Genomic DNA, 26496 nt, shown 5'->3' on the forward strand with positions numbered 1-26496 from the left:
TTACTCATTCTCTTTCAAGGCATTCTCAAAGCAACAGACCTCTGTGGGCACTAGGCCCTTGCTTGACTTGAGATTTAGCATTTGAATCTCTGTCCCTACTCCCTAATGAGACAGCTATCTGTTATTTTAGAAAACTACTGGGATGTGAGACTAGTCTTCATAACAGGCTAACTGAGGCATTCGCTAGATGACTAGACAGATGGTTGGATATGTGATTAACTTTCTAAGTAACTGGGGAGTCAACACCCACAATTTGTTAGTCAAGAAAGTTGCATCACATATTTCTTACATATTCTACTTTTGTTTCATTTTACTTACAAACTGGTAAGTTTGTTGTTGAGAGTTGACCTTGGTGTAGATTTTCATTAGACGGTTAGTATAACAATGATCGTAATTGGTAGCCAACCAGTGTAATATGAATATATTCGAAGAAAGTTTTTTTTTGTTGTTGGTTGATTGATGTTTTGAGACAGAGACTCTCTGTGTAGTCCTTGCTGGCCTGGAACTTGTCACGTAGACCAAGATAACTCCAACTCACTTTCAACTTTTCTGTCTGAACTTTTCAACTGAGATCCGCTTGCCTCTGCCTCCCAAGGGCTGGGATTAAAGGTGTGTGTCATGACTGCCCAACTCAAGTTACAATGTCTTAAATATATTATGTATATACACACACATCAAATAGCTTTTATATATAATTGGTAAATAATACAGATACATTTTGAAATACATCAGTGAAATCCCCCCATTAGTAACCTTTTTTTTTTTTTTTTTTTTTTTTTTGCCTGAAATCTCAGCTCTTCGGAGGCTGAAGCAGGAAGAAGTTGAGTTCAAGGCTTTCAAGTCTTTCCTGACCAGCTTGGGCTACATAGTAAGATTTTTGTCTTTTACTCAGATGCAATTTTTCTCATCATTATGATCATCTGGAAATTAGTACTTCACTAAAGGACATGCATCTTCTGAGTACTGACATGCCTAGTCCATTTTGTGTTTAAACTAAAACAAAACTGAGCATTTTTAGAGTGAAAAGCTCTTAGTTTTGGAGACTGATTAGTTTCTCTGTGTAGCCCAGGCTTTCCTGGAACTTTCTGTGTAGCCCAGGCTGGCCTTAAACTCACAGAAATCTGCCTGCCTCTGCTCCTGGGTGCAGGGATTAAATACGTGGTTCACCACTGCCAGCCAATTTGTTGGTCTTTGGCGAGTGCCTTCTAGCTGTGTCATAACAGAGCAAATTACATCTTGTCACACAAGTGTGTGAGAGAGATCACATGACAAGAGAAAGCAAGAAGGGACCATGCTCACTCTTTTACAACATCTACTCTTGTAGGAGCTCTCTTACTAATGTGAGCTCTAACCCATGTGTGAGACCAACATTATTAATCCTCAGCTAATTCCACTAATTGGCACCTGGACTCCTTCCTAATGGTCTTACCACCTTTCAATGTGACACACTGGGAAACCAAGCTTCCAGCACATGAACCTCTTGGGGACAATCATATATCCAAGTCATAGGAGTATAAAGTGATATAAAATAGAAAATTCATTCATTCATGTAGTAGTATTACCTTCAGCTGCATGGGAAAGGTCTTTGAGCTTTAGGGAGCTATATATCTATAATAATATATGCTTATAGTATCTGTAATACTACATAATCTATATAGCTATAATCTATAATACTGGATGCTTATGTTCTCAAAATTCTGATTATAATTTCAAAGCTCAGTTTTTATTTTGGCAACAAATATTGCATACGTGACAGGGCTCCCTTTGTTCATGTTCAAGAAAATGTTCAGTAGACAAATGACAAATGCTCAGTTTGTCATTTACTCTTTTCAGTAGATAGGGTGTTTGTGGAAGCATGGTAAACTCGTTTGCCACTGTAGCTATATGTAAATACTTCCCCCTTGCAATTCTCATATACTCTGACCATCATTAGAGGTGCTTTTTTGCTTATTTGATAATCTAGAATGTGAAATACTGAAAAGCTACAAACTTAAAGGGTCAGCATTTTGTTAATTTTTTTTTTTTTTTTTTTTTTGCTGCTGTTAGCAAAGGTCAGTATTTAATTAAATTATTGCCAGGTCTGGTGGCATATGCTTGTAATCTTGTTGATTTTGGGCTAAAGTGGGAGGATCCTGAGTTCAAGGAACTAGCAAGACTCAGTCTCAAAAATAATTTTTTAAAATGCTGGTTTAAGTCTCTTGTGAAGATAATCTGGCTTAAAAAAAAATTCCATAGCCTTCTAGTGCTGTTGAAATTTCTCTGCTGGGTCTTGATAGACTTGACAGTTTGATCACTGTTGCTTTTGCAAATTGGTGCAAATGTTGAAGAGCACAGGGAAGGCAGCAAAAGATGGTCTAGTGCTGTGGTTCTCAACCTGTGGGTCGCAGCCCCTCTGGGATTTTGAATGGCCCTTTCACAGGGGTGGCCTAATACCATCTGCATATCAGATATTTACATTATGATTCATAACCACAGCAAAATTAAAGTTACGAAGTAGCAATGAAAATAACTTTATAGTTGGGGGGGTCACCAAAACATGAGGCACAGCATTAAAGGACTGAAGCATTAGGAAGGTTGAGAGCACTGTTCTAGGAATTTGTAGCAAGTAGAAAAGTTGAAAGCTGAAAAATCAGCTGTGCCTTGCTCAGTGAGCGGCTAACCATCAGAGACAAGAGCCTTTTAAAGGCTCTTGTTGCTTTGTGTTATTCTTTAATAACAAATATTCTTTAATAATGATGGAAAAAACCAAAAACCTACAAACTGATTCCACTAATTTTCCTAGAGCTTTTGAGTTTCATTTTTGAGAAAGCTTGCTTACACCAAGTCATCGATAGGGGAAAGACCCACACTTGAGGGCCCAGAATTTTAGAGAGGATAGTGCAAGTGCGGTTGACAGGCTTAACATGACAGTGTGTGGCAGGTGACTCCTGTCGCATGTCTTCTACTCAGATGCTAGCAGTGTCTACAAGTGGCTTCATCAGGTAGTTGCAAATGTAAACCTGCCCTTTACTTTCAGCTCCAGCACTTATTTGTTAGAACTTTTATTTGCTATTTTTTAAAAATATGCATATCCCATTTTGTCATTGTTGTTTTACAGATTGTGAGAGTCTAAGACCTTCAAACAATGAATAACCTGATGGCTCCTGAATTAACTGGGAAAACAAACACCGCAAGTGCCAGTTGAAGAGTGCGTCTGTATATGGGAGACCTTTCTCTACACATACACCTTCATAAGAGGGCAGGCTCATTCTGCACATCGAGAGTTTTGCAACTGATGAACATTAGTCTTAAGCATCAAATGGAACAACTTCATACTGCTGGGGTCTGGAGTCCCTGGAGGACAGTCCATCACTAATGGCAAATTTTCCTTATGGTGTTCATGGGCAAAGCAAGTTTGCAGAAGAAAAAAAAAATCACACAGATTAAGCCTCAAGAATACCCTCCAGTTAAAGAAGGAACAGATTTAAAACTCTGGATTGAAGTTGAGTAGCTTTTGCTGTGCTCGTGGCTCCAGTGAGGGATAGATCTGAAAAGGAACAGTTTTCTTTGTGTCTTTAGCTAACTATTTGAAAATTTTTATTTATTATCTTTTTCTTTTCTGCATATTTAAGGTATTTTAAAATACTAATTGGAACTGTCAATTACAAAATAAATATCAAGGAAAAACCTTTCTTGGTTGAGAGGTGTGTGAACAGGCTTGAATGTGAACAAGAAGGTTTTTTTTTCAGCAAAGTGTGGAGCTGTTCTCAAGAGATGGTACAGCTTGGGGAACTCTGCTGCACACCTAGGTGGATGGCTTAAAGATTTGCATATGAGAGGAAGATTAATGGACTTAATTCCAAGATTGCTCTTTTTTCATCAAGATAGAAGAATACGTGATCTTTAGGAGCAAAAAAGCAGAGAAACGAGTTAAAGGAAAAGCAAACTCCTGCAATCTCTTTGTCAGCAAGAAGTAGGAGTAAGGAAAGCACTTGGTCCAGGTTGAAGCTCTAGCCTCTTCCTCTGCGGAGGGAAGGCACTTTGCTCTAGTCCCTATGGCACTGAGGGGTGCTTCAGTCAATGGGAGAGTCATTCTAGGGAGCCCCATGTTCCTAGGGACACAGGGCCAGTCTTTGAGACAGGAAACTTCTGGTTGTGAACATTGGGAAAAGTGTTTCTCTTCCTAAAATTTGGGCTGCTTCTATACACAAGCTCCGGTCTGATTTTGCACATTAGTGTGCCTTTTGCCTCATGCAACCTTTTTCAGCTAGACAGCAGAAATTTGCCTAATTTAGAAAGCGTGCCGGAGGGTGAGTTCAGGAGGACGATGATCTTGTATGGTCATTGTCTGAATTTGAACTTTTGAATAGGAAATTTCAGCTAGAGGGATTCTTACCGTCTTAAGTTACTTGAAATCTGTGTGTTCACAATATTTTATTTCTGGAATCACATTACACAAAACTGGAATCTCAGGCTGAGAATAACCAAACAGTAAAGACAAAGAGAACTTAGTTTCTGTCACCACACACTAACAGAGCTCTTTCTCCAGAGGATTAGCGTGTTTTTACCAAGAACTTTGGAAATGAAAACGGACCCCATGTGTTTTTAGGTATACCTTTCTTAGCAGACTGATGTTATCTTTTATAGAGGAATTTTTTTTTCACTATGCATTCGGTGGATCTTTATAAAATACTGACCTTAATTAGACTCTAGATCAGTTGTAACTAAAGGAGAAACAAAACAAAACCAAGTCCAGCCACAAAAATAAGCCAATGAAACTTGGCTTGAAATTCTTAATACATTTTAAGTGAAATAATTCATTGAAAAAAGTATGTATGCAGCAGTGGAACATGGGCCTGTGCTTTGCAGTGACTCCAACATCCTCTGCCTGTCCTGGAAAGGGCGTGTCCCCAAAAGTGAGAAGGAGAAGCCTGTGTGCAGAAGGCGCTACTATGAAGAAGGGTGGTTGGCCACAGGCAATGGGCGTGGTGTGGTAGGGGTGACTTTCACCTCTAGTCACTGTCGCAGAGACCGCAGTACTCCACAGAGGATCAACTTCAACCTGAGAGGCCACAACAGTGAGGTAAGATGTGGCATTGTTTCGTTTTTTCTGTGGTCACTTCTGGTGATCTTTTTGAGTCTCCTCCCTGGCCCCAAACTTTATTTCAGCTTCTTAGACTTGGTGGTAGTAAGACTTAATACTGTGAATTCTCTCTCCTGTATGCCACCAAGAAAGATAGCTGCTAAGGTGGGCATTGTTCACAGAGTCCTGACCTTCCACAAGGAAGTCACTTGTCCCCTCCTTTTGTGCTTTCCTCCCCATTCCTGAGAGTTGCTGCTGCTGCCTTGGGAGACACACTGTGGGTTTCTGATTAGGGTGGAAGAATCAGACTAGATGATCATAACCAGCCTTTTAGGTTCCTAGTTTTCATGACAGAGAAGGGCGTATTCTATCCTGAGGCTCAGTGTGAAAGTGGTGTTGCTTCTACCTCAGTAACCAATTACACTAGCTTAACACCCGATTTGACAAGACTCAATTTTTCACATTGTATAGGCTCATTGTACTGATGTTTGTGTGTTCCATATTTATACATAATCTGGCCCTCTAGTACCCACCCAAAAGTTTATTCTACTTTTTGTTGAGGAATACTTAAATGCTAACAACTGTATTTAAAAGAAGGCCATGCATGATTGATAGTTTCTTGCTAAATGTTTATTTGTACAACACCATGATAATATGCTTTATTGTTCATTAGCTTAAGTGAGTGTTATGAGAAATCTGTGAAAATTTCAGGTATCTTAAAATTTCATTAGATGGTTATGCAAAAGCAATAATATTTTGGGGCTGTGCATCTTAATCTATCCAGATTGCTCTAACTAAATACCACAGATTTGGTCGTTTATGACCAGTAAAGACTTACTTTCCACATTTCTGGTGGTCGGACTGAAATCTGGGTTGCCAACTTGCAGTGTTTTGTGGGGATGATGAGGGTATGTTCTTCTGACTTGTACACTGCAGATTATTTCTTGTTGGAACAAGTCAATCCTCTGGAATCTCCTATTAGAGTACCAGTCCCTTTCATGAGGCCAATGACTTAATAGCTGTATAAAGGCCTTCCCTCTAGGTTATATTTCAACCTAGGGATTTAGAGAGGAGCTCAGCATTCATACTGTAGCAATATAATTTAGAGTTTCACATGTAAACTCCCACCATATTAGTTATGGGGTATTCCAGTACCTGTTACAGGGACCTGCAGCTGTTCCTTCTCTGGCTTTACATTCATCTTAGACCATTCTTGGTGCTGTAATAAAATATCTTATACTAGGTAGTTTATTGTAGCACAAATGATAAAAACCCAGAGACAGATACTGGGGTTCAAACTGAAGATCAGAAAAGCAAAGCAGTTAAACTGCTAGAGAGCCCTCACCTCTATGAAATCTTCAGACTGAAAGAGAGTGAGTTCCTGTCTCATCCCGCTTTATATTCCTCTCTAGTGCTGGAATTCAAGGCGTGCACCGCCACCTCCCGGCGTGTATGACTGACTAGTGTGGCTAACTTTACACTCTGGTCTTTAGGCAAGCTTTATATATCATAAACAAAATATCTCCACAATTTATATAAATTTATTGTTTATAGTTATGAAAGCTGAAGTCCAAGATCAAGACTCTAGCAGGTTCACTGCACATATCTGCCAGCTCACTGTGTTTGATAGGTGTTCTTGTATAGTTTCCATCAGGTCTTTTAGGAGGTGCTTCTGTGTCAGGTGTGTCCCCACTGAAGAGTAACCCGTGTTTCTCATTATATACTTGTTTTACTCGGTGTAGTAGATTCATCCCTGTTGTGTACATTGTTAGACCGTACGTACGTCTGTTCTTTCTTTCCTTCCTTCTTTCCTTCCTTCCTTCTTTTTTTTTCTTTCCCTCCCTCCCTCTTTCCCTCTCTCCCTACCTCCCTCCTTCCCTTCCTTTTCTTTTCTTTTCTTTCCTTTCCTTTCCTTTCCTTTCCTTTCCTTTCCTTTCCTTTCCTTTCCTTTCCTTTTCTTTTCTCTCTGCCTCTGCCCTCTGCCCTCTGGCCTCTGCCCTCTGCCCTCTGCCCTCTGGCCTCTGGCCTCTGCCTCGACTAACTGCTGTTTGTAAAAACTATTGGTTTCCCATTGACATAAGATACAGAATTTGTCCATTCTGTTGATGAGCATTTGGGTTTCTTCCAGTTTTGGCTGTTAGAATCATATCTCCTTGAACATTCATGCATAGTGTATATCTTTTGGTAGAGCTATGCACACAGAAAGTAGAATTTCTGAATTATAGTGTTGGCATGTATTATAAATAGAAATTGCCAAATAAGTTTTCCAGAGTGGTTATACCATTTTACATTCCACTATCAAAATTTGAAATTTTCAGTTGTTAAGCAAGGTTGAGAGTCTGCTTCTCAGTGCAATTTTAATTTATTAAGAACTTTCTTCTGAGCCAGGTGGTGCTGGCGCACGCCTTTAATCCCAGCACTCGGGAGGCAGAGGCAGGCAGATCTCTAAGTTTGAGGCCAGCCTGGTCTACAAGAGCTAATTCCAGGACAGGTCCCAGAGCTACAGAGAAACCCCGTCTTGAAAAACAAAACAAAATAAAAGAAAACAAAAAACCAACAACTTTCTTATGTATTTGAACTTTTCTTACTAAAGGTACAAATTCAGGGGATATATATATGTGTATATATATATACACATATACATGCATTTTTATTAATTTTGGGAGATTTTATACTTTGATAAGGGATTTTATTTTAAAGACACTTTCACACTTATTACAGAACACATCTAACATATACATATGTAATGTATGAATATGTGTGCAAAATCATTATATTTCAAGTCTCACAGTGCTGTAGTTTTGAAATCCTCATGTGGTATAGCCTCTGCCCAAGACCTCTCAGTCTGAGTAACACAGTATGCTCATGTAGATTGTTGGGGCTGTAGGACTAAAGCTTTCTTTTGGGTAGGGGCCATTCAGTGAACTTGTCATTTTAGCCTCTTCTCTGTGCAGTCTTTCTGATTCTGGCTCTGGAGAAGGGCCTCCTGAATTGGCTGTGCCCACCTCCATACTTGGGAGAGGACTGCAGGTTATACACATTAGGCTGGGTGAGCTTAGAATTCTGTGTACCACGTAGGGGTCTGTAATTCACAGACTGTGACCTCTTTCATTGTTGAAATGATTTTGAGTCATTTTCCCTCACTTTACATTTTTATTTTACATTAACTTCTGTAACATTAGAGCCTGCTTGTGGGGGTTTCTGCCCCGCCCGGTCCCAGAGAAAAATCACACAGAGAGTCTATATTAGGTTATAAACTGATTGGCCCATTATTTCAGGCTACTTATTAGCTCTTGTAGCTTATATTAACCCATTATTCTTATCTATATTAGCTACATGGCTCAGTACCTTTTTTAGTGGAGCAGGTCACATCCTGCTTCTTTGGTGGTCTGGGGAGGACTGGGAGGAATGGACTTCCTCCTTCCTAGAATTCTCCTGTTCTCCTTACCCTGTCTCTACTTCCTGTCTGGTTGACCCGCCTATATTTCCTGCCTGGCCAATCAGCATTTATTTAAAACATGACTGACAGAATACAGACAATTCTCCCACACCAAACTTCTATTTTTTTCATTTTAGGATGTGTCCCATTTATGACTGCCGAGTAGAGTGACCAACTATGCTAATTTTCCAAGATGTGGTACTGTCCATGCCAAATCCAGGGAAGTCCCAAGTACACTGAGATAGTCATTCCCCTACCCAGTGCCAGCTTGATACTAGAAACTTCCAACCTCGTGACTATTTCCGTGGTTCCCATAAGAGTTACAACAGAAAGCATCTACACTCATAGACACTGGACACTTTGTCTAAGTTTGTGCCGTGTGTATGGAGGAGAGCTGGAATTTAATTCAGAGCCTTCTGAGGCTCCTCAGCTTATTTCTAGTTTCTTAAAACTTGTATTAAATGCAAATCTGTAGTCCCCTGCCCCCAATTTTGAAATTTAAGAGCTCTGAAATGGGAATTTTGTTAACAGAATGGCAAGACCTGAGTTATAAGTGAGGCTCTTTATATCATCCTATCACTCCAGCTGCAGACATAGATGTTTAATTATGAGTGCTCCTGGAAGCCAGCCGTATTTGTTCCACTTCCGCTGCAGTGTGGTCTTGGTGGCTGCATTAGTTTGCTCATATCTGATGAGATGCTTTCTCTGATGCTGTGATTGCACTGACGGGGCTTTGCTGAAGTTGTCTGCCCAGTAAGTTTAGCAAACTTAGTAGGAAATGCTGCTTAGTCTTTCAAAATGGTCTTTAAATCTTTATTCCAGTTCATTGTGGCTTCTTTCCCTATCACTCTAATGAAGCATTGATCCTTCCCGGTGATCTTACAGTGCTAAGCCCATAGCACTTGATGACCTGTGGCATCAGTAGCGTTCTCTCCTTCCAGAATACCAGACTCTCCTATTTTTCTTTTCTTGCCTTGCCTGTCTACCTTTCTCTGAAGCTCTGTCCACCCCCATCTTTAAATGTTAGATGGGGTACAGCTTTTTAAAGATTATTTTTTGGGAAGGGGAGGAAGGGAGAGGAACAATAGGTCAATAAGAACAATAAATGAAAGACTATCTCTTGTTTTTAATCCCACCTATCTTGATGACTCCCACATTTCTGTCTCCTGTCTTCTCCCTCTGCTTCCAGATTGCATTGTCCAGTTTGATGTATGAGATTTAAGATTGAGCTTCAGTAATATCAAGTCATAGTCACTCCAGTATAACTGATGTAGGATTCCTCTCTGAATGCTATGAATATGTTTTATTACCTTTGGTCAATAAAGAAGCTGCTTCGGCCTATAGCAGAGCAGAATATAGCCAGGCTGGAAGAGGTATAGAGAGAGAGTAAGCAGATTCAGAGAGACACCATGCTGCCGAAGAAGAAGAAGGATCCAAAACCACAGCCTTGTGGCAATACACAGATTAATAAAAATGGGTCAATTTAAGATGTAAGAATTTGTTAATAAAAAGCCCAAGCTAATAGGCCAAGCAGTGTTGTAGTTAATACAGTTTCTGTGTGATTATTTGGGTCTGAGCGGTCGGGAAATGAAAGAGCAGTCTCCTACATATAACTCCTTTTCCACCGGCCCCTCTACCTTCAGACCCCTCTACCTTCAGACCAGTCCCTGGTACTCTCCATTTCAGTAGATGTGAAGAGGCAGCAGTCAAGGTTCTCTGATATCCATGAGGATTTCTGATCCCAAATTCAGTTGTTACAGCAAGATTTCCCTCTGTATCTGGCTTCCATATCATAAACGCTGTTTTCTCCATCTTCCTTTACCACCACATCTAGTCAAGCCTCTTTACAGCTCTTTTCCCTAAACATTGTCACCTAGCTTTTCTGGAGACTGTACTTAACAGTACATACTTAGTTTCCCCAAGAGTAGCTAAAATATTACAGAAATTATTTCTAAAGTACTTTTCCCCTCTTAAAAACCACTGCATGGCATGCATCACAATTCTAGAAAAACAAAACAAAACAAAACAGAACAGGAATGTCTGGATTGTGAGAAGGATCTTTTAAATTTAGTTTTATGACTCTGTCATGCTCTGTGGTGAAGACTCAGAGCCAGACTCCAGATCTACACCTTAGGGCACAAGCTTCTTAAATCCATAAGAGCTGAAAACACTTTTTAAAACTTGGTAAGTTAACATACAAAGTAATGGGTTTTATTGTGGTATTGAAAACTTTGATTTATAAGCGTTTTGCAAAATTTAACATTAGTAATATATATACTAATTCTACTGAGAAAAGTCATTCTGTATTAAAGCCAGCAAAGCCCACAAAGCCTTTGTTTCTCACACAGATTCTTCATGGATAGTCTATTTGAGGAGGATAGCACAGGTATAGTGATTAGTGCTTCTTTCCACTGCTGTGAGAGCAAATGCACTACTGTGCAACTGATGAACTGTGGCACTGCTCCTCCATGCACATGTATGATAATGTATTTTAAAACATTGCCATGGTTAACTTCAGAAGTGTGTGGTAGCTGTTGTGTAAGTGTTGGAGGATGACATGCTTTGGACCTACGCCATCAGAGGTTTCTGGGCAAGGCAGAGAACAAACTATCCCTTGAACTCATTTTGATTGATGAACCATTTGCAGGTCTGTGCTGAGCTGGGACCTGCTGGTCTTTGGCTGTACAGTGATGAAACAAGAACTCTTCCAGCCTAGATGACTTGGATATCACAATGGCTACCATTCCGGGGGCTATACTGTTGCTGTTGCTGATGACAGTTCTCATCTATGCTCCATAAGTTCTTCATGTGCTTTATGTTTATTGTTTTTTAGCCACTGAACAACTCTCTACAACTTGGCATTAACCTTGCTATAAAGTCAAAGGAATTGCAGCTCAGAGAGGAGATCTTCCTTGAGACTACAGGGCTAGAGGACTGGAGACTTGGGATTTGAATTTACTTCTGTATTCCTTCCATATGACACTGTTTTCAGAAGGTGAACTGAAGAGGCGCTGTGAGCAGAGAGACAGTGAATGGTTGTGAGGGGTTGTTTCATGTGCCTGTGACAGTGAAATGCTGGGGATTAGGGGAAGGCAGGGCTGGTCAAGTGGGGCCAGACATAGTCGTCATAAAAAGCAGTAGTAGCAGTTGTCTGTGGGTGGAAGAAGGCAGCACTTTTGTATACCCCAAACACCATTAAAATATCATTTTCAGAGAAAAAATGTTAAGAAAGCAAATGTAAATATAGAAATCAGTATTCTGTTCAGTGCTTTTATCTTCATTCATTGTGACTCCATCCAGTATGTGGTTCATTTGTTCTGTGTCCCTGGAGCGCTCCACCTGGGAATCAATTGTGCTACTACATTTTGATTGGAGTTACTCAGTAGTTTGTTTCCCATCTGATTTCCAGAATTCCCTTTTGTGATTATCATCTTGGGTATTCCCTTTGCTTCTTACTCCTTTCAGATCCTAGTGCCTTTTACTTTTCGGTATTTTTTGTAAGAACCTGAAAATAGTGAAATTTAAGATTTTGTATTACTAAACTGTTTTAATTCTCTCTCTCTCTCTCTCTCTCTCTCTCTCTCTCTCTCTCTCTGTGTGTGTGTGTGTGTGTGTGTGTGAGAGAGAGAGAGAGAGAGAGAGAGAGAGAGAGAGAGAGAGGTGTCATTCTCTGGGAGCTGTCTTGGTTTTTGAGACAGGGTCTCACATACTAGGTTGGGTAGGCTGGCCAGCAAGCCCAGGGATTATATGGAATCTGCTCACCCTTCCTTCCTTCCTTCCTTCCTTCCTTCCTTCCTTCCTTCCTTCCTTCCTTCCTTCCTTCCTTCCTTCCTTTCACGTGTTCTCAGGCACACTGTCATCCTGTGATAGGAGAATCAGAGCTGGAGACATTGGCATCAAGAGTAACATAGTGAAAGAAGCCGGTCTCCAGAGGACTTGAAACCTTTTCCTACCTGTTGCTAATGCAACAAACCGAACATAATGTGAGGGTAAAAAAGCTGACTGCTATATACAAAGATGGGAGAGGAAGGTCCTATGTAAATGACTTGTAAAAGGTATTGAGTCTTATGTCCTAGTAGATGTCTTTTCCCAGATCATTAGATCACTCCTATTCTTGGGAGTGTTTTTATCTTTATTTATACACCGTTTTTATTAAATTAATATCCATGTGTCCCTGGTACAGTTCTTTGTCCTGGGACACAGAACTTGGAGATATCAGTGAGTTTCCCCCAATACTCTATAACAATCCTTAGGCTTTTCTTTATTTGCATTTTGCATTTCCTTGGCTGGCTGGAATGATTTGGGATTCCCCTCTGTATGCTGTGAATACCATTGGTTAATAAAGAAACTGCCTTGGCCTATTGATAGGGCAGAACTTAGGTAGGCGGGGAAATCTAAACTGAATGCTGGGAGAAAGGAGGTAGAGTCAAGGAGAAGCCATGAAACCGCAGGAGACAGATTCACTGAAACTTTTCTGGTAGGCCTTGACCTCGTGGTGATGCACAGATTAATTGAGATGGGTTAAATTAAGGTGTAAGAGTTAGCCAGAAATATGCTTAAGCTATTGGTCAAACAGTATTGCAAATAATATAGTCTCTTTGTGATTATTTCGGGGCTGAGCAGCCGGGAACCAGCAAGCAACCTTCTTACAACACTGGAAAGTATAGCTGAAGTCCTCTGCTGACTGCCCTGGTGGTTCCTGAATGGAGGAGTGGAATGTGAAGTGAGAGAGGCACTGGAGGGTTATAAAAGCTGATGGGGAGTTGTAGGGGTAGGGGCACTCCATTGAGAGACTCGGCTGCTGTTACTAGTTCCACCATCAGTTTGGGGTTCCTAGGATACTGGGAGCCTATAGTGTGTTTCTTTTCTTTCTTCCTCCTCCCTTCTAGATCTGTCTGTCTGTATGTATGTATGTATTCATGTATACAGTGTTCTGCCTGCATATGCCCCTTTAGGCCAGAGGAGGGCACCAGATGTCATTATAGATGGCTGTGAGCCACCATGTGGTTGTTGGATTTGAACTCAGGACTTCTGAAAGAACAGCTAGTGCTCTTAAGGTCTGATCCATGTCTCCAGCCTGTGTTTTGCTTTCTTATCTGCAAGGTGCTCCTTAGTATTTATTATAGGAAACTTGTGCAGCTGCTTCTCAAGACAACAGAACCTGACCTATGACCTCCAGTGTACATAGAATTGTTAGAAGACATTTCAACAAGCCCTTTATGTCTAATTGCAGAAATGTTTCTTTAGAACACTTAGCAATGGGCATCATATTTTAGGAGGTTGTTGTTTTGTTTTATTGGTTTTGATCTAAAAGTCAAAGCTGTCATGGGATGTGGTAAGAAGGGATTCTAGTTGTAGCTACCCACACACTTGACTCTGAGCTTCCAAAACAAACAGGCCTGTGTTGGCCTAAGATTGCACTGCTGGGTGCTTTTATTATACCTTCTGGCAACCTACATTTGGTTTCTCTTCATCATTGTTGCTGTTTTAGGGAATGCTCAGTGACATATGTTGTTTTTTCCACTTGGCCTAGATTGGTTAGATTTGATCTTCTAAAATGCAGAAGAAACTGACTGTGTCTTAGAGACCTTTCTTTGTCCTAGAATACCTCCTGTTCAGGGCAATAGCATCTTTTTTTTTTCATCTCTGTATAACCCACCTATCTAACAGTATTTAAATCTGCTAAGTTCTTTTTCTTTCTTTTCTTATACTTTTAGGCTCTCAGAAACAAGTGTTAAAGAAAATTACATTAGAAGCACTAATTATTAAAGTCTGTAGACTTATTGGTAGCAGAAATAAATGTTTAAAAACTTTGTAAGATGCTATGAGTTTATATTTAGGTCTTTGAGAAATGATTTTATTCATACAGAAAACAAAAGTGGTTGATTGTGGTCAGTTAGGGAAGGACTTACATGAGCAAGAGTACTTGTTTAGTTTTCTTTTTAATTATTTTTGAAATACCAAATTGCCTATTTTTAAGATTGAAATCACTTACTGGAGTTAGGATTGTCAGTATAAATCAACATTTTTATCTTTACCAAAGGAATTGTTTAAGGGGAAAAAGAGTTCTTCAATTTTCTCTTTTATTTCTTTTCTCTTCTTTTCTTTTCTTTTCTTTTTTGAGTCAGGTTTTCTACATAGCCGTTGCTATCCTGAAACTCACTATGTAGACCAAGCTGGCCAGCCTGGCCTGGATCTCCCAGAGATCCACCTGCCTCTGCCTTCCCAGTGCTGTGATTAAAGGCTGGTGACACTTCTTAAAATTCAAAAAGAAAACAATATCATATTCTAGATCTTTATTGTTTGGTAAGAATATAATAGTAATCACATATCCAATATTAAATTTAAGTAAGCACTGTTTTTAGAAATAGACAAATGAATTAATTTTAATAAGACATAACCTAATATTCTTGAGATATTATTTCTATGTGTAATTAATATAAAATTTTTGAGTGGTATTTATACTCTTAAAAAAGTATTTAGTCTTGGAATTCAGCATATCTAGGTTTGGGTTAGCCATCTGCAAGTGCTCATTTGCTAATAGCTATTTACTGTGCTGTGCAATTTTAGACGTGCTTCCTGTGGAAATCATAAAGGCATGATTAGTACCTTGGATAAAAGGCATTAAATATTTTTCTAAATTAAGCGTGCATGGAAGTTGGAACAAAATAGGAGGATAGTCACTCTACTGAAATTCCCTCACTGTTAACATGTTTCTCTAGTTTGATTCGTGCTCCTGAGAATCCTCCTCCCTCTGCGAGGGGTTAGATGTGATGTGATTATCACGCACACATCTTCGTCTTTTTTCATGACTCTGGTGTCCTTTGGGGTATTTTATCTTTCCTCCTCACCTACTATCACCCTCTCCTGTCCTCTAAGTATTAGGTTATACCCACACTTACCTTGTTACTGGTAGTTATTTGGAAATAACCATCCAGAAGTTAGAATTAGTGAGATAATTGTGAATACAGTCTTTTTCTTTCTTTAACCTTTTTAGTTTCTTGCCCTATTTATAGGTGGTCCTCGATGCTAGTCCACCAGCAGATGAACGGTTAAGGAGAATGTGATACCTACACAAAACAGAAAATGATTCAACTGTAAAGAATAAGGAAATTTGCAGAAAAATGGATGGGCCTAGAAAGTATATTAATGGAAGTGACCCAGACTGAAAGAAAAAAAAACAGACACTAGCCTATAATGGGTGTCTCTTTTTAAGAGCAGAGTTGAAGTTTTTTTGTTTTGTTTAGCAAATATCCAGGGTCCATTTTTTTCCCTTACCTTATCAATTATGGGTCCTGATTTGCTGTTCAATTTGACTTCAGACACTGAGGCCTTCTGGCTCAAGCTTCTAAGGAGTTCGTATTACAGTGTGGGCCACTGTGTTTGGTCTCCTTTATCCACTGATAGTTAAGAATTTTGGTCACTTATCTTGTATTTTTTATTTTAATTATTTAATTAACTTTTGGTGCCAGGGATTAAACTAGAGCCTTGTGCATGCTAATCGTTCATGTACCACTGAACTGTATCTCAAACCTTCAAACTTTTATAAGTTTTTTTGTTGCTAGATATTGTGGTAATTAATGTACTTGTAATATGAGCACTCAGGAGAAAGAGACAGATATAAGAGTTTGAGACCAGCCTGGGCCTCAAAGATCATGGTCATAAGACCATGCCTAAAAAAATAAATTAGTCTTTGTATATTGGGGATATTAGTCCTTTATAACATATATTTCTCTAAATATTTTATATAACTTTTGACTTTGCTTATTGGATAATCTACCATGAAAAAAGGCTTTTTTTTTTAACATAGTGAAATATGGTAGTATTTATTGTGAGATTCTGAATCAGTTTGAAGTCCTGTTTTAGTCTTTGATCATGCTACCTTGAATTCATCTGATCTCCTCTGTTTTTGGAAGCTAAGTAGGATTGGGCCTGATTAGGTTCAGGTTATAGAGGAATCCATGCATATTTACTTCTAGCTTATAAGTAGACTCAAGAGTACTGCTGGTAAGAAAATCAACAAACACTTTGTAATCATTAGAGAGTCTTTTATCTATGACTTCCTTTCAGCAAGACAAGCACTAATTAAGCAAACTCAGACATGCCAGATAATCTTTCTTTAAAACTCTTCTATACATAGCTGAACTAAAGAACAGAGAGATTTCCTCTAAGGTAGTTAGAATTTTAATTAGTGAGGTAATTGTGAATATACATCTTTCAAAAATCTCTTTAGTTTCTCAGTCTATTTACAGATAGTCCCCCCCTAAGGCTGGTTCCTCCTTTTGGAGAATCCTGACAGTGAGTTTGGCCACTTTTTTTTTTTTTTTAAATATGCAGTCATCTTGAGTCCACTGTTTTGAGCAGATTCCAATCCAAGAATCACCGGTGTCCTAGAGCTACATTTTATTGCAGAACTGTTATTTAAGACAAGAGAGTGTGTATTATACACCTTGCCTGTTCTTCCTGACAATGGAGAAGGAGCAGAAATGAGAACTAGAATCTCTAATACCTTTTTGCTATTGGAGGTTATGTAAAAGACACTTCCCATTCCCCCATTGATGAGTTAACCCTTAGCTAGAGGTAGGGAGGGAAACCTCAATTTCCGTGCAACTGAAATTGAAAATAATGAGTCACTCATTTGCTCTTTTAAAGGATGCACAATGTGCTAGGCATGGTAACTCACACCTTTGATTCCAGCATTTGGGAGGTAGAGGAACTAAGAGGATCTCTTAGTTCGAAGCCAGCCTGATCTATATGGATAGCTCCAAGATAGCCAGGGTTACATAGAGAGACCTGTCTTGGTTGTTTTGTCTTATTCTGTTTGTTTTGTTGTTGCATTTTGTTATTGTTTTTAAAGATGTACAATGTAAAGGAAAGAAGAGTCAAGGAACCATGATGGTCAGGGAACCAATAGGAAGACAGTTGGGTTTTGTTGACTTTCAGTCACTTATTTTCTGAGTTGTAATTTGCTTAATCTGTCTTCAAGTAAAGATTTTGTTTGTCCAGAAATGAGAGCTTGTCCCTAAAACCGTATTTTCTTGAATGAACACATAGCTGTTTTGAAGGGCAGGGCTAAGCAGAGGTCTGTCGGATACTCACTATTGGCCAGTACCATTTGTTGGAGATCTGTCTTTTAACAGACATTTTTAGATGTAAATGTTGTCTTCTGTGGGAAGAACATTCTGAGAAGATTGCACTTCCCAGGTGGCAGCATGGCTTGTGATGTACCTATGAGATCTTACATAAAAACGCCCAGGGAAAGCCAGCAGGCCCACAGATGCCAGCAGTTCCATTAGATTAGCAGAGAGAGAGCACTTTACCATCTGCCCTCATGTTCATCAGCTGGCAGAACTACACCAACGGTGTGATCCTGTGCCCAGAAAAGTCTCCAAGAACTCAACTGCCTCATCCTCATGGTTTGTTGGTCAGAGCCAAGCAAAGTAACTTTCACTTTCACCGACTGTGATGCTGTCACTTTTTGATTTCCTAATTGTGTTGCTTTAGGACCTCAGTCCCACGCTATACTCAAAAGGTATAGCTTATGCTCCCTCACAGTTGGGCTTTCAGCCACTTAGGAAGTAAGGCTGGGCATTCTACTAAACCTGACCTAGCGACCACTTACGTGAACTGAATGAATCCTCAATTTACTTGGCTACTTTGCGGATTAAATTGGAGATTTTCCAGGAGCCTAACAAGTACCACACAGATGTTGTTTTTAATGGTTTAGTTTGGCATTCCCCCAGGAGAAGTGCTTGACTTGTAGCTTTTCAACCCTTCTCTGCCACTCACAGATCTACTTCTCAGACACTGCTCAGTAAAGCTTGGTGGAGGTGTGTAGCTCACGGATGAGGAAGACGTACAGCATTGGAACTAGACATTTTAGATGTCCCTGTAAAAACTGGTGCAAGCATTAGGGAGCTAGTCATAGAGGCAAATGTGAGTCTATGTGTGGATGTGAGTGTGCTTTATGAACACTGTTCTGAAGATCCCTCTAAAAGGACTCCTCACCCTACTATGTCTGCTTACAGTCTTCATTTCCTTTACGTAGAGCTATTCCAGGTCCACTCTGTTATGATTTTTTTTGGGAACATATAACATGTATTTCAGGATAGCCTCAAACAGACAGGTAAGCCAAGTATGGCTTTGAAGTTCTTTCTTGCCTCTCCCTTCCTGGTGGTGGGATTATAGATATGAGCTGCCACACTTGGTTTACGAGATGCCAGTCGTGCCACTGACCAGAATTTCATGGCTCAAAGAAGCTGACCCAACCCTTTCCACCTTTCCTTCCATTTCTTTTGTACCTTGTTTGAATACTGAACAGTTGTGAAAGGCTATGAGGTTTGACCCCAGCCAATGGGGAAAAGACACAGTTACCAAATTAAAAACTATGTGCCTTGCCTGCTCTGATGTGCTTGTTTGTCCCTCTGGGTTCTGGTTGCACCCTTTTTTTAGAAAGAATTGCCTTGCCAAGTTACTGTTCCTGCCATTCTTGGTGAGGCACCAAGATTATTCTCTGGATTCTGGTATAGTCAAAAATTCTACCAGTTGAGCCACTGCCCATTTTATCTTCCTCAAAACAATGTATTTCCCACCTCTTTTATTTAGAATTTAATTTCCAGAAACCAGGTGTGGTGGACCACACTTGCAATCCCAGCTCATGGGAGCCTGAGGGAACCATCTAGGAGGTTTGGTCACTGCTCTACTTTAACAGTCTAAGCAATGGCCTCAAAAGAAACCAGAGCGAAGACTGGGCATGGTGAATCACAGCACTCAGGAGGTTGTGGCAAACAGATCTTTGAGTCCTGAACCAGCCTGGTCTGTAGGGCAATTAAACAAGGCCCCTAGAGCTTCTAAGGCTCAAAGCAAACTTGTAGAGTGGAGGGTGAACACTCCACACAGGCACAGATCACCTTAGGTCAGCTGTTAAGATTTCTCTTTTTTATTTAAGCGAATCCCTCAGTCCTCTGACATACTCACTTTACTGATAGATCTGGAGAAAACTTACTGTCTCACGTGAATTTATGCCTTGTTTTAAGAAGTTAGTACCTTTTTACAAAGAGAGCTTCCCTGGTAAATTGTTTGAGGTGTCACTGAGTAACAAGAAACAAAGGAATTTGTTGGTTCTTATAGAAAATTAGGTAAGAAAAGCGGGCATCTTCTATAAGTTAATTGTACATCACACGTCTGGTTAATCCTAGGTATAAAGAGGCCATTTAGAGATCTTTTATTGGAAGACAGGAATAGCGTTTGTGGAGTAATAATACACAATTCATAGAAAATTCTAAAGGCCTTACTGTAAGTGTCACAGCTCAAATGGAAAGGGATCCTGGCATTCGGGAGCCAAGGAATAGCACAGGTCACAGTAAGCGTAGCAACTTACAGCGCTGCTCTAGAGAAAGGTTTCCCCAATGTAACAGCTCTGCTCTGGCAGGAGAGGACGTCCCCAGCGAAGCTGTTACTCGGCTCTGATGCTCTGGCTTCCGTGCTCTGGAGTGTAGCAGCTCTGCTCTGCTATGGGAAGGTTTCCCCAGTGAAAGTGTTCCAGCCCTGTTCTGCTCCTCTGTCTCTAGTTTCCCTGGTGAAATAAATTTGGAGTTGCTAAGGGAAGGCTCCCCCAGTGAAAGTGTTACAGTTCTGCTTAACTCTGCTCTGACTCTACTCCAGCAAAAGGACTTCACTCCAACCTCATTCAGTGAGATTCATTGGGAGGGAAGAACCCAGGAGACCAGCTGCCTCTGCCAGGGTGGAGAAAGAGTAGTTGCAAACTGAACAGCTACAGGGCTTATATAGGGCTTCTTAGGGGTGGAGTTTTCCCAGGGAGAAGAAGGATTGGTAAGTTTTCCTTGCTCAAGGATTGGTTAGTTTTTCTTGCTCAGGGATTGGTTAGTTTAGTTGGTCAGGGTCAGAGATGGCTCTGATTTTAGGGCCAAAGTGTGTTTCTTTCACTGGCCTCTTTTATATATATTATATATTATATATATAGCTTTTTGACTCCAGTTTTGGGGCCAGGACCTACTTATTTCTTTCACTGACTCTGATTCCAGGGCAAAGTATGTTTCTTTGGCATTAGTTTCAGAACTAGGATGTATTTCTTTGGTACTGGGTTCAGGGCTAAAGTATTTCTTTCACTGGCTCAGATCTCTGAGCCAGGGTGTGTTTCTTTCACTGGCTCTGATTTCAGAGCCAGGGTGCGTTTCTTTGACTGGCGCTTTTCCCTACACTAACTGAAACACAGGCAGCTTGGAGAAAATGCTTATTTTGATGGTGTCATTACACATGGTTTTTCAGAAGCAGTAACACTTTATGTTGATAGTGCTCTCTCAGCAGAAGACAAGAAGACAAGCACTGCCCCCCAGGCTATTTGTCGGGGAGATGAGAAGGCCAACAGTTGGCTTGGGTCAGACCCCTAGGGGAATGCACACTTGATGCTGGCTGTGAGGCTTTGTTCCCAAATAGTCAGCAACTATGCTCACTATTTCAACATAGATTCTTTGACGTTGACTAGGGAAAAAGCGGTGACTTTAGAAGGTAGCCTTCACAGGAAGTCCCCCTCATTGGGTTCTCTCCTTTATGTGGGTTTCTGTGCCAGTCACCCCTCTTCCTCTTTGACCTAGAAGGAAATGAGTTTTGTTCACGATTGTGTGTAGTGATGGAACATGAAGGGAGGAACCCAACCACTTTTTTCTTATTCAAAGAAGAATCTTTCTTTGGTAGTTATGTTTGCATCCTTTTCTGATTGTATTCTCCAAAGGAACTAACATAATTTCAAACATGGAAGTTAAACATATTAAAATTATGCATTTTTCTTCCCTTCTTAAGCTCAGTAGGTCTTGGCACACAAGAAAGTTTACATTTTACTCTAATTACTTCATGTGCCTTTCTTTGGGTTAGTCTTAGGCTTGCATTCAGTTTTTGGCCTTTGGATCATTAAAGCTAGCAGTGATTCTTCAGGACTGCCTGTCTTTGGGTCTGGCCTTGGGGGACTTGTTGGGATCAGCTGGGCTAATGATCAGAATTAATTGTTTGATTAAAAAAATAACTGAAGCACCCTCCCCCACCTCTAAAATAATGTGACTAATGGTCAGAATTGATTCCTTGGTTTTGAACACATTAATTGAAGCCCTCAGTCGCATTGCCCCATCTCCAGATGACTGTGGCAGGAGGTTAGCCACAGACAGCTTCACATCCAGGCTGTGTCCCAGCACACGGCGCCTGTGAATCAGTAAGAAGCCTTCCTGTGCCTGCCTGTCCGTATAGATGAGTTCTCAGGGTGTGCAGAGCCTTGAGACAGAATTCCAGGATGGACCAACTCTGAGCTCACCCTTTGAGCTAGCAGTCTCTTATGGGAAAAGCTGTGTCTATCTAAGGTGTATGTTGTGGGATACTGTTCTTAACAAAGGACTATTCATCTCAGATAGGGAGTTGACAGCAGACCAAAGTAAAGATACCACCGAAGTCAACCTGAAGAACCAGTGTGTTTTAATTAGGGTTGCTTACAAGACCAGAAATGACTCATAAATGCTGCAAAAAAAGTCTGCATTGCCAAAGTCCACTCTAGCATGTCGTTAGCTCACTGAAGCCGACACCTAGAATACACTGTACAACCTGCAGGCAGTCAACAGGTTGCAGACTGGATTTTGTCATGTTTGTTTGTTTTTAAGATTTATTTATTTATTATGTATAGAGTGTTCTGTCTGTCTGTATGCCTGAAGGCCAGAAGAGGACACCAGATCTCATTACAGATGGCTGTGAGCCACCATGTGGTTGCTGGGAATTGAACTCAGGACCTCTGAAAGAACAGTTAGTGCTCTTAACCTCTAAGCCATCTCTCCAGCCTTGCTTGTTTGTTTTTCAAGACAGGGTTTCTTGGTGTAACAGCCCTAGCTGTCCTGGAGCTTACTCTGTAAACCAGGCTGGCCTCAAACTTGAAATCTGCCTGTCTCTGCCTCTTAAGTGCTGAGATCAAAGGCATGTGTCACCACTGCCCAGCAACATCCTGGCTCTTAACAAGCTCGTTTCAAAATGGAAGGTTTTAATCTGGAAGAAAAGTGCTGCACAACATGTTATGAAATATGCTTTAAGAATCAGTCTCCAAGTTGATACTGACTCTGAGTGATCTAGAAGATTGCTGAAAAAGAACACTACTGGTAACTAAATGTAGAACTGATGAAAACTTAGGTTCTATTACAAAATGGGTGATAACACTAACCAGAAAATGAGGTGAAAGGGGAAGACATCCATCCATTAACACACGTTTTGCAGTTATTTGTCACTTAGATGTTATAATAATAGGGATGGAAGATTGTAAGAGTAAGCCTCTAAGGTCTGAGTAAGGGAAATGACCATTGGATACACAAACACCTATCCAGTGAGGGGTCAACAGGAGAGCACAATCTATTCCTGCTGTTGGAAACAGTATCCTGACCTGTAGTTAGCCTGCTACAAGGGCTATTAGAAGCTTTCCGTTTAGTGTAATGATTAATAGTGTGCTCGGGCCTACCAGTTTTCTGTTCATCTTGTTTCTGTGTCATCGTGTGCTGTGCCGCCCCCCCCCCCCCCGCTAGTCTTTGGTATTTATTTCCTGCCTCCTTATTTGCTAAACATGTCTTTATATGTTTGTTATTTGTTTTGCTTTACTTTTTTAAAGACACTGTCTCGTAGCTCAGATTGGCCTTGAACAGATGACATCTACACCAAAAGCTCCTGCCTCTATTTTTAGAGCCCTAGCACTCTAAACATGAGCCACCACACCCAACTTTCATACATCTTTTTAAGCTTCTAATTTTTAAATTCTATTTCTTTTACTTTTAATTTGTCTTTAATTTATCATGTTATACTTAACAGTTGATAATTGCATTCTTTGTTGTTACACTTACTGTATGGGGAATCATGTGCACAGTACATATGTGGAGATCAGAGGAGTCAGTTCTCTTTTAAGGGAGTGAACTGGGGTTGTTAGGATGGGGGCAGTGCCTTTACCTACTAAGTCATCTTGCCGGCTGTGAATTCTTTAAAAAAAAAAAAAAAGAATAACTACACTTATTTATATGTGTGTAGGGACAGTTGTATGTACCAGGGTGAGTGTTTGGAGATAAGAGGACTTGTGGTAGTTGGAATCTGTTCTCCCCTTCTATTCTGTTGTTCAGTCATGGGGATCAGACTCAGGTAATTAAGCTTGAAGGCAAGCACATGTATCCATTGATCCATCTTGCCAGCCTAACACTGAATGCCTGTGGTGAAATCAGGTCTTGTTGCTGTCCATTTTTATTTGTTCCTCCCCAGGTCTTTATAAGGTGGTCCTAAGTTGGAGCTGCCAGACAAGGTTGTCTGTAGAACAGTTGAGTAGAGCAGTTGTTCCCACTAATGGTGTATCAGTGTGTACTGATTATTTGACTAGGGTAACGTTTACCTGTAGTTGTTAGAAAGTTTCTAAAAAGTTTTGAGTTGTGTGTATTTTAATCTTCAAAGATAGTTGTGTGTTGTTCTTTGCAAATAAGAGATACACAGTAAGTTCCTAGATAAGAACCTAGAAGCCTATTTAATCTACTGTGCCAGATTCTCTCCATGAATAAGTTTTTTATAATTTTCCCTTTATCTTTACTTTTTATGTATGGGTGTTTTGCCTACATGTATGTCTGTGTGCTGTCTGCAGTGACTGAAGAGGGTATTGGATCCTGTGGGACTGAAATTATATTGAGGGTTGTAAGCCACCATATCGGTGTTGGCAGCTGAACCCAGGTCCTCTGGAAGAGCAGCTGGTGCTCTTTACTGCTAAGCCATCTCTCTAGTCCTAAGTTTTGTTCCCCCCCTTAATTAGTGGGTCTGTGTTCTATTTTATTGAATTAGTGAATCCTAAAATTACAGCTTGTTGTTCAAATCTTTTAGCATCTCTCTTTCAAGGATGCAAGCCACTTACCATCATATTCAAATTAGTATATACACCTTCTGTCAGTACAAGGCCTGCACTGTTTGGAAAGGTATATACTTAACGTATTCATTTCCTTTTGGAGAGGAACATGGAAAGAGAGTCTTCTGACATTAAAAGCTAGCTGCTTATCTTATTACTTCCATTTTCATTGCATAATTTTCTTTAACATAATTTTTTAATTGATTCTTTGGGAATTTTATATCATGCACCCCAATCTAAACCCATTCATTTCTCAGTCCTTCATATCTGCCTTCCACCCTTGTAACCTCCCCTAAAAGAAAAGAAAATAAATAAAAATTAACATTAAAATTAAAAAGCACATCGCACCAACACTTCTGGGCAACGACTTGCTCCTCTATCAGTCACAGCCTTCTCTCATAGCAGTCACGGCTGTCGCTGTACTTAGACCCCTTGGTTCCATCTTCCCTCCTCTCCATCACATATTGTTTGTTGCAGTGACATTGGTTGCTGAAGTGTGTTGTGCAGTATACCTTTTTGCCCAAACAGCTTTCATTGTAATGAGTTGCTGGCTTGGTTTAGGTCCTCTGGCTTCTGCTACACCATCAATTCTGGACCCTCACTGAGACTCCGGAGTCATGGAGATTCTGAAGCTATGATAACACAGGTCCGGCCCCTTTACATGCTCTAGAAGCTGAAGGTTAGATGGGATAGATGTTGGGGTGGACAGTCTTAAGACCCTGGATCTGGGCCTGGGTGGTGGCTTGGTTAGTCAGCCCAGGTCTCCACCGGGCCTCCCTTACCCCTGTACAGCAGGTAAAGGACAGGACTATGCCTGTGCTATCAGGGCCAGCTCTCCTGTACCCCCAAAGACAGGACCAGCCCACACTCCTGCTTATACCGTTGAGCAGCTGCTGTCAAGGAGCGGGGCCAGCTCTCCTGTACTGCTGTCACTGAACCCATGCCACTGTAAGTGCTGCTTGCCAGTGAGGGGCGGGACCAGCTCTCCCTCTGCAGGTGAGGGGTGGAACCAGCTCAGCATGTTGTTCAGACATCAACATGGCTTCAGGTGGCAGTGCTAGCCACTCAGATCAGTAGGCCCTTGGCAACCCCATGGCCCTGAGACATCCACATGGCCTTAGGTGGCAGCCCTAACCATGGACATCTGCATGACCTTTGGTTGTAACTCAGGCCACAGACATCAACACAAACCCTACCTACAGCAGGACCAGTGACCCAGATATGGCCCTCAGTGGCAGCTCAGGCCAGAATGTCGCTGTGGCCTCAGGTGACAGCACTGATCAGGCTACTTAGATCAGTTTGGCCCATGGCAGCAGCACAAATTATGGACATACGAATGGCTTTTGGTGGCAACATAGATGTCAACACAGACCCCAGCTAGAGTAGGACTGGGGACCCAGACATAGCCTTTGGCAGGCCCAGACATCACTGTAGCCTCAGGTGGTTGTGCAAGCTCCGCATAGCCACCTGTTCCTCACTGTAGTTGCCTCTTCAGTTCCACCTCACTCCACAGTGCAAACTGCTCTGCTTTCTCTTCCACCTCTCCACCAGTACTCCCAACTATTTAATTTTCTTTTTAATAAGGAATGCAGTGGTATTTTGTCTGTGTTTTAACAAATAAAGCTTGCCTAAAGATCAGAGTGCAGAGGTAAGCCACTAAAGGCCAGGCGGTGGTGGCTCACACCTTGAATTCCACAACTTTAATCCCAGCACTAGGGAGGTGGAGACAGGAAGAGATATGGCTGGGTAGAAAGAGGAATATAAGACAGGAGGAGACAAGAGCTGGGTGCCGTCTGGAGATGAAGTCTGAAGCAGTCAGTCAGAGAACTCAGTCTGACAATAGGATCGTCCTTTTGGTCTGAGGATTCCATAGAGGTCTCTCTAATGGCTGTCTGCACCGCTTCTCTGATCTCTTAGCTTTTGTCCCCTAATATCTGACTCCAGGTTTTTATTATTAAGAATAATTAGAATTCGTGCTACAAAGGAACCTATAGCCCATTTAGAAAAGTGTTGATACCAACTACATTCTGATTTTAGAAGTTATTTGTGGATGAGTCTGTTCACCCCACCTGTTTTTTTTCTTGTATA

At 40.8% G+C, this 26496-nt stretch overlaps 1 protein-coding gene across 3 annotated transcripts in view; it reads left to right on the forward strand.

Annotated features, from left to right (window-relative positions):
• Tulp4 (TUB like protein 4) overlaps positions 1 to 26496 on the forward strand; it is a 160592-nt gene that overhangs the window by 30733 nt on the left and 103363 nt on the right. The window contains exons 1-2 of one of the 3 annotated variants that reach the window (XM_085687702.2): positions 795 to 868; positions 3098 to 5062. In XM_085687702.2, the coding sequence (XP_085543828.2) occupies positions 4811 to 5062 (252 nt within the window). In that variant the 5' untranslated portion in view covers positions 795 to 868; positions 3098 to 4810. Of the gene's footprint in view, positions 1 to 794; positions 869 to 3097; positions 5063 to 26496 lie in introns of those variants that run through there. The other 2 variants (XM_085687695.2, XM_085687708.2) reach the window with 2 other exon arrangements.

This window comes from Myodes glareolus, chromosome 1 (genome assembly GCF_982192425.1).
Source record: "Myodes glareolus chromosome 1, mMyoGla1.1, whole genome shotgun sequence".
Taxonomy (NCBI): domain Eukaryota; kingdom Metazoa; phylum Chordata; class Mammalia; order Rodentia; family Cricetidae; genus Myodes; species Myodes glareolus.